Source organism: Panthera uncia, chromosome F1 (genome assembly GCF_023721935.1).
Source record: "Panthera uncia isolate 11264 chromosome F1, Puncia_PCG_1.0, whole genome shotgun sequence".
In the NCBI taxonomy this organism is placed as follows: Eukaryota; Metazoa; Chordata; class Mammalia; order Carnivora; family Felidae; genus Panthera; species Panthera uncia.
In genome coordinates, this window is record NC_064813.1 from 13534507 (window position 1) to 13543468 (window position 8962).

An 8962-nucleotide genomic window follows, 5' to 3' on the forward strand; every position below is an offset into this window, starting at 1 on the left:
CAATGGAGACTCCTCTCCTGTTCCTGAGGCAGAACTTGGGGGTTCCTTGGCTCTGCAGTGGAGTCCTTGAAGCCGGCCGGGCCGAGGCTCAGATTCTGGCTCTGTGCCCCTGGGGAAGCTACCGAATTTCTCCACTGCTCAGTTTCCCCATTCATTCCACGGGGATCACAGCACTTGGCACAGTTACTGTGGTTAGCAAATAAGATAACATAAGAGGACATCCAAGGGGGACCGGCACTAAGTGGGCGGCCGCTGTTACCTTTGTCCTCACTCTCAAGCCCCCAGGGTCTATGCCACGTGCATATCTAAGTACCTGGTCCGCCCCCCCGCTTTGTCCCTGTCCCTTTCCTGTTCTCTAGAAGGTAAGCACTCTGGGAAGGAAGCTCCGCGTGGGTCAGTGATGCCAAACAGCGCTGGGGGGGCAGGGGCTCCGTGGGCGTTGCACCTGTTACAGGGGAGGCAGAACGGGACAGGGCCCAGCTGCGCTACCTGGGGATACACCGTCCACCTCTCTTTCACTTCAGCTTTCACCTAGGGGTCAGAGCGACTGCTCTGGATTTTGAAGCGGTATCTGCCTCACGACAGGCGGGGCTGGGGGAGGGGGGTGGGGGTGGGGCGGCAGCAAACGTGCTGGACCCACGTGTGACCCGTGCAGTACATTTACTGGCGCTTGTATCTTAGGTTCGTCGGGGCGGTGAATCTAAATTCCTGGAGTCCTCTGAGTGCAAGGCCATGGCTCGGAAAAGCACGACAGACCACGACAATAACCTACTTTACGGAGGAGACCTAGGCTCCGAGGTGAGAGGCGCAGGGTCACCGTGGCCCCCAGGTACTTGAGAGCGCTCTGGCTCGGTTGGGGGTGGGGGGTGGGGCGGAGCATAAATGCTGATCCCCACGGGGACCCCTGAAACTGCAGGAAACATTGCTTTGGGGGCATTCAACTGCCTTCATCCGCTGCTTCGGGGCAGGTGTTGTGGCTGAGACACCGCTTTGTCACCCACCGTGGGAAACAGACTAACCTGGTCTTTCACGGACCCCGCCCCCCCTCCAAAACTTGTCCCAGCCAGGCCATAAGCTCCCTGCAGGCAGGTCCTTCTTCTCCCCTCCGCCACCGTGCGCCTGGTGCCTGGGACTGTGCTGGCCAGCCCTTAAAAGAGGCGCTGACACCACGGGGCAGCCAGACCCTGTGGGGCTGTGGGAATTCTGGACCCACTGTCTGACCCCTTCCCCTGATGGTGTTTAGCAGTCGTTGTTTATCCAAAAATTAAAACTTAACTGGGCAACTTGCATTTTCCTTTGCAAACTCTAATGAGCCCGTGACAGCCTCTGTGGGGTGTCCCGTCCTGTCTCTGGTCTGGTCTGGTCTCTGGCCCAAGACAGCTGCTCTATGAAGGCGTATAAAGAATTATTAGGACTCCCATGTACATGAAAGCGAAGCTCTATTGAAACTGATGTTTGGGGGATGGACAGCACCCTCTGCTGAATGCGCAGTGGTCATGGGTCCATCACGAGACCTTCCCGGGGGAGGGGTGGGAGCCACACGCTGGGGGAAGTCCTGGGGCTTCTTCGCTCACTTGCAGCAAATGCCAGTATGTTGCAAACAACGTGTGTGGGTTAAGTGGATTTACACGGTGTGTTATCTGCTCTTAATGAATGTAACCTTCCAAAGGGACAAGCAGCCTAACGGCATTTCTGCCAAGAAACCTGATTGAAGTCATTTCTAATCATGCAAATGTGCATAAACAGCGAAAATTGGCAAAGCTTGCTGATTGGAAATACGGACCTCCGTCCAATATTATTCACAGTGCCTCTTGACCTTAGAGTTTTGGGGGATGTAAGATATTGATTAAAAATATTCTATATAATTTCTTCACATATATGGGGTGTCAGAAACCTATACTGACAAGGGTACGTGGCAAATTTGACCCCACTGGTTTAATCCGCGAGCGTGGGCCTTGGTTCCCAGGGGCTGCGGTCACTGTGCTCTCGCACCTACTGAGAAAGGAAGAGATTCCACACCTCTGAAGCCTCTCCTAGCCCCCCTCCCCGTTTACTTCCTCCATCAGCAACATTAGGGATCAGGTCTGACTGGGGGATGCGGCAGGGGACGTGTGGTCGGGAGATCTGAGTCCGGATTCCAGTTCTGCCTTTTCCTAGCCGTGTGACCCGGGTCCATCCTTTTGTGTCTCAGGCTTTTCAGTGGACAAGCTTACTGGGTGGTGTGGCCGAGAATCTGCAGGTCATTAGTTTCTAGCCCCAAGTTCCTGGAACAGAGCAGGTGTTCAGGGAACAGTTGACTCTGAATCTTTAAGCCCTCAACAAGCCTAGTCCTACTCTCTTGAGGGCAGGGTTTGCCCAGCCCGGGGAAGAATGGGAACACCCTGGTGTATACCCCAGCAGAAGGCAGGCTTGGGGGAGTGCAGGGGGAAAGTTAGGAGAGGCGTAGTGAAATTGTCTGGGCTGGCCAGAGAATAGCTGGGATGCAGAGCCCTCGGCCACGATGACAGAAAGCTGGGGGGGCGGGGGGAGAAGCGGGCACCACTGCGCTCTGAGAAGAGCTGACTCGCAATGAAAGTGTAGAGTGCATCTCCCTCTTGCCAGGATAGATAGTTCCATCAGCCTGGGTAAAGGAGTCAGGAAGGATGTCCTTCAGAATGTGGAGTGGTTCTCTTTAGGTGCTGGGATCTGGAGGTTTCTTTTTCTTTTTCTTTTTTCTTTTCTTTTTTCTTTTCTCTTCTCTTAAAAAATCCTATGTGTTTAAATAACATTCAGTGTGCCTTTCCTCCCAGAGAAGAGCGATTTACCAAGAAAAGTGATGAAGCCAGGGAGATGCTTTCCAATCTGGATTTGGAACAAGTCCATTCTAGCAGGGCAGGCCCTACGGTACCCCCAGCCCCTCTCTCTCCTCCAGTGGAGGACCACAAGGGCTAAGGGGGCTTTTACATCACTCCAGGAAGGTTCCCATCAAGTCCTTGGGTTTGGTCTTTGAAGACTGTCTTGGAACATCTCTGCTCTTTCTTTCCTGTTTTTCTTTTCTCACAACCACCGTTGAGTGTTGGCTATCCTCACTAATGTAATTAGAGCAATTTCTGGTTTTTCAAGTCAGGTCTCCGATATATGTACACGTTTGATCTTTAATTCGTGCCATTCTGCAGAGCATTTATGGTAGTCAAGTGTATCAGAATTTTTTTAAAAATCAGGCTTCGATATTTGTTATTAAATCTGGATGAATGAAAAGTCCAGGACTCTGTGACTTTAAATCTAAAAAGAATTGAGCTCCAGAGAACCATAAGATATTTGGGTTTTCAGAACTCGGCCTGGGACGCTACAGTTTTATGGCCTTTCGCACTGATTTAACTGTGCCGCGTCCCATCTCCTGTGCAGGATGCTTATGTTTCACATTTATGGACACTATTTTCAAAGTGTGCCTCCAGGGGATCTCAGTGAATTTCAAGCTCTAACAGAAGAAACCTTAACCTGACTGCTTTTCACAGCCCAGTGCAGAGTAGGAAAGGAGTCGATCGCTTAGACCCCATGTTCAAGGCTCTCCAGCAACCCCAAAGCACCGCTGAGGACTTCCAAGGCTTTTCTGAGCAGTTTGAAAGCATCAGCGATGCGATCATTCGAATCCACGTATGGGAAATGTACTGAGGGGCCATCTTTGAGTTCTTCCACTTCATAGGGTCCTTGTGGGTGTCGTCTCTCCAAGCCTGCCCTTAAACACGTGCTCTGGTCCCCCTACCCACATAGTCTGTGGGCTGTGCCTTTGGTCCGGTCAGGTTCCTTACCTGCGGTCTGTCACGGCAGCGTGGGGCAGGGGCTGGGGGCAGTACGCACGGGGTGCCTGTCCTTGCCAGCTGGGTGCTCCACATACACATGACCTCATCCTCAGATGAGAAAACAAACCTACACTGTCCAATGGTGTAACCACTAGCCACCTGTGCCTACATAAGTTTATTTTGTACATGTTTGTTTATTTTGAGAGAGAGAGAGAGAGAGAGAGAGGATGGGCCGGGGGAGGGGCAGAGAGGGAGAGAGAGAATCCCAAGCAGGTTCCACACTGTCAGCACAGAGCCCTACAGGGGGCTCGATCTCACAAACCATGAGATCGTGGCCTGAGCCGAAAATCAAGAGTCAGACGCTTAACTGACCGAGCCACCTAGACGTCCTGTGGCTACTTAAATTTTAATTCATTAAAATTAAATAAAATTCACTTACCCCGTTGCACTAGCCACGTTTCAAATACTCAGTAGCTGTGTGGGGCTCGTGGCCACCATGTTGGATGAGGCAGACATAGAATGTTCCTATCTTTATATAAAGTTCTATTAGTGCTGGAACAGAGGTTAAGTGACTTACTTGTTTAAGGTCAAACAGCCAATGAAGAATAGGATCCAGGAGGGGCGCCTGGTGGCTCATTTGGTGAAGCGTCCGACTCTTGATTTCAGCTCAGCTCCTGATCTCGAGGTTCATGAGATTGAGCCCTATGTTGGGCTCTGCCCTGACAGTGCTACGCCTGCTTTTCTCTCTCTCCCTCTGCCCCTCCCTCACTCTTGCTCTCTCAAAAAAAAAAAAAAAAAAAAAGAAAGAAAAAGGAAAAAAAAGAGTAGAATGTAGGAGGGCAAAGAGTGAGAAAGACTAACCCTTGTGGTATTTTATTTCTAGTTATTCCTGAGCCAACTCCAGGATGGTTTTTCTTCGGTTCCCTATTTTTTAAATACTGACCAAAAAATGAAAATTAAAAAGACTCTCTACTCTGAGCCAAGCACTGCTCTAAGGGCATATCACTGAACAAAGTCATCAATTCCTGACTCCATGGAATGTATTTGTTGGTTTGCAGTTGCCGAGGGAGCTTCCCAGGTGAAATCGGAAACCAGCCCGTGCGTTCAGAAGGCAGGGAAAGACGGGAAGAGAGGCCAGCCACCCTGGGCTGGTAGGTGGCAGGTTTAGTGGGCAAAGGGAACTTGCACACAAGGCTCGTCTTGGGTGGCAGCAAGACGAACGGATCCTTGCAACTACTTGCCACGTCTTGAAAAGTTTATAAGGGGCCTTACCTGGGCTTGGTCACGTCTGCCATGTGGGTCTTTTCAAAACCACAACACCGTCTCAAGGCTGTGTCCTCGGAGCAGCCTCTGGGAGTGGGAAGGCAAACAGAACCCACATTCCAAGCACGAGGGAAGGAGGTGAGGAGCCTCTGATTGTGCCGGGGCCAGCTCACGGGCAACAGCGGTCACATCTCGTTGATGACTTTCCCCGACACTCCACTCCTCGTGACGAGTTCTTACAATCTCGCAAGCCCCACTCTTTTGCAATGGACGCCGAGTGGTCAGCAAGGGATCTCACTAGCGTGGGGTGGCTCCTGTGGCAGTTATCTGGTGCACTGGAGGCGGATGACACAGCAACAATACAGGTACATGCAAGGGAAATCACAGATGTACACGATGACTCCCCCAAATCAGTGACAAATTTTTCTACGGGAGTCTATAAGCTGAATCCCTGATTTATCAAGTCCCCTAAGCTGGAAGTCGGATCATTCAGGGTGTTCACTTGTGTCCTATGATTTAGTAAAGATGACACCTTCGGGGCGCCTAGGTGGTCAGTCGGTTAAGCATCCAACTTTGTTCAGCTTGGGTCATGATCTCGCAGTTCGTGAGTTTAATCCCCATGTCAGGCTCTGTGCTGACAGCTCGGAGCCTGGAGCCTGCTTCGGATTCTGTGTCTCCCTCTCTCTCTGCTCCACCCCTGCTCCTACTCTCTCTCTCTCTCGAAAATAAACATTTAAAAAAAGATGACACCTTAGCAGACTCATCAGGTATGAACACACAACATCTGTCTGGATAATGTAGTCATTTCAGTGTTCGGTAAGGACAGGCTTTGTTGGCTATTATTTAAGACTTGATAGGTCACTATAATAAGGGCTTCTCTATGTGTTCCCAACAGGACTATGGAGGGATCAAAGATGGTGGCCAAGTGATCATATCAAGCAAAGACAGAACATTTCCACCTGGCCTTGAGGAGAGGGAGGTTGGCAACTTTAGAAACGTAACCTGTTAGTACCTACCATAAGTGCTGGCCAGGGAAGGCAGCACTGCCAGAAGGGAGGAGATGAACTTGGAGTGAGATAGTCCAGTCCAGGACCCCTCCCTTCTCTCTTCTTTTGATGGTGCATGTTCCATCAGAGAGGGTACGTTTCAATAGATCTTGAGAGCAGATCCCATTGGAGACTGAGAACTTCCCCATCACCCAGCAGTCCCTAGTAATTCGTCCATCCTGGTGGGACATCCCATTCCACTAGATAACTCCTTCCGCAGGTGTGAGGGGGCTTGGTGTTCTCAGCAGCATAGCACATTCATACATGGTAAGCGTTGCATAATGGCTTCCATACCTTTACAGTGTTGTGTGCCTCCATGGGGTCTCTGGTCCGGCATAAGGGAAAAAAGGCCCTACTTGTTGACCATTCGAGTGTATTAAGACTGGGACAGAACTTTAATCCACCTGACCATCGTTAGTAATGTGATCTTCTTTTAATATTCCATTGTTTCTCTCTACCAACCCTGCCGCCTGTGTGTCATAGGGGAGACGGAACCGCTGTTCAATGTCATGTTCTATTGCCCAGTCTTCCAAGTCACGACTTTTGAAATGTGACCCCCAATGGCTGTCTAGTTGATGAGGGTATCTACCCATGGTCGTTAGTTTTTCTGCTCCCCTAAGGGTGGCAGCTTGGTTGGCGTGGCTCCAGGGGAAAGCTTGGCTTAGGCCACACGCAGTGTCCACACAAGCCAAGGCATCTTCGGAGCCGTCCCGCAGAAGGAGGGGGCCCATATAACCAGTTTGTCGATCCCTCATCAGCTGGGAACTCTGCTGGATGGCCCCAGATTATTTTGGTAGTTGCCTTGGGCATTATTGAAAACAGGCAGGACGTGCTTCTACCGCATTAACCACGTCACAGAACTTCAAGGACAACCTGACATCCTTGCCAACGTGCCACCTTACCGGGCCATGGTGGTGGCCACTCCTTCTGTGCACCCAGTCTGCTGCATCTACTGAAGAGTCAGCAGATGGGGTTCTTACCGAGTTAGGGCATCAACTTCTTAATTGCCAGGGGATGTCAACGCCTCGTGAGCTGAGACATGGGGAACAGTGAGGACTGCCTCAGGCTCTTGCAGATGCCCCCAGATGTCTTTCTACGTAGCCTGACCCCATAGGCTCATTCACGGTCATCCATCCTGTGCACTGTCAGAGCCATCAGTGCAAAGAGTGGACGGCCAGGGCTCATGATAATCACCAGCCAGGCTGCTCTGAGCCCAGCCTACTGGCTGCTGTGGGAGAGGCTCTACCCGGAGGAGTGCTGTGTGCACTGCCAGGAGCTGGTCCTCTATGGGGGTACGTGGGGCTCTGTCCCCTTTCAGAGCTGAGACCAATATCCTAGGGTTCCTTCCCCTTCTATGTTTTTCTCTGCCCCAATGGCCAGCCCACACCTTCTGGAGTCACAGACCCATGTAACTCAGCGACAGCCCTGCTTGGGAGATGTCCAGAGCTTTGCTCCGCTTCGCTGGTATTTTTGCTTTCTCAAAGATGGCTTGTTGCTCTGATGCCCCGTCCCATACGTGCCCTCCCTTTCCCAGGGAGCATAAGGATCAGAGGCACTGTGCCAAGTGGGGATCAAAAGTCCTCCAGATTCCAAAATCCCTACAAAGACATGCACCTCTTTCACATTCTTAGGGATTGAATATGCTTGTACCTTACCGATCACAGCTTGTGGAACAGCCCAAGTCTCATCTGACCAGACAACCCCCAGAATGTTATGGCAGTGCCTGGGCCTTGAATTTTCCGTGGTTTCACTCTTCACCTTTTTTTTTCTCACAGATGCTCCAACAGGGGCCCCTGGCTGGCTCAGTCAGATGAGCATTTGACTCTTGATCTTGGGGTTGTGACCTTGAACCCCATGTCGGGTGTAGAGATTACTAAGAAACAACAGCACAAAACGAATGCTCCAGCAAAGCCTGCTAGGTGTCCCACAGCTGAGGCAAATCCTCACATGTCTTTACATCATCCATGTAATGGGCTCACTTTACTGGTGGGGAAGGAGAATAGGGACAGGTCTCAGGCTGTGCAGGTGGTCTTGGGAGAGCACTTAAAAGGTTTATTATTGGGTCGCCTGGGTGGCTCAGTCAGTTAAGCGTCAGACTTCTGCTCAGGTCGTGATCTCACAGCTCATGAGTTCAAGCCCCGTATTGGGCTCTGTGCTGACAGCTCAGAGCCTGGAGCCTGCTTCAGCTTCTGTGTCTCTCTCTCTCTCTCTCTCTCTCTCTCTCTCTCTCTCTCTGCCCCTCCCCTGCTCATACTCTGTCTCTCTCTGTCTCTCAAAAATGAATAAAAAGTTAAAAAAAAATTTTTAAGGTTTATTATTATCACTCCTACATGAGGCAAACTGATCTTAGTTATCAGAAACCTGTCAGCGTATTTTTTTTATTGCATTTCCTTGAAGACGAAGCACTTTGACAGGAATAATTTCCCCCCCAAAGCATCAGAGTAAAACAGCAACTGTCTGCAAATGACAAAAGACTTTAAAATGGCTGTGGTTGGGGCACCTGGGTGGCTTAGTCACTTAAGCGTCCAACTCTTGATTTCGGCTCAGATCATGATCTCAGGGTCATGGGACTGAGCCCCGCATTGGGCTCCACACTGAGCTTGGGGCCTTCTTAGGATTTTCTCTTGCTCTCTTTCCCTCTCAATGCTCTCTCACTTGTTCTCTCTTTCTCTTAGAAGAAAATGAAAATAAAGTTTAAAACAATCTTGAAAATCAATGGGTTATATCATGTCAGGAGATGATAAGTGTAATGGAAAGGAAAAATTGTAAATAATCAGACAGGGTCAGGAGGATTGGAAGTAGCAGAGGAAACAGCTGGTAAGTTGTAGTTTTAAATAGGAGATCTGGTTTGGCCTCCGTAGGAAGGTTCAGTTG

The 8962-nt window shown here is 50.4% G+C and overlaps 1 protein-coding gene across 1 annotated transcript; it reads left to right on the forward strand.

Moving 5' to 3' along the window:
- The first annotated feature begins 667 nt into the window (after positions 1-667).
- MYOCOS (myocilin opposite strand) lies at positions 668-2931 on the forward strand. The gene is given in 3 exon segments (XM_049635320.1): positions 668-799; positions 802-829; positions 2790-2931. Coding segments are annotated over 3 exon segments (237 nt in total). The 5' UTR covers positions 668-732.
- Positions 2932-8962: the final 6031 nt, after the last annotated feature.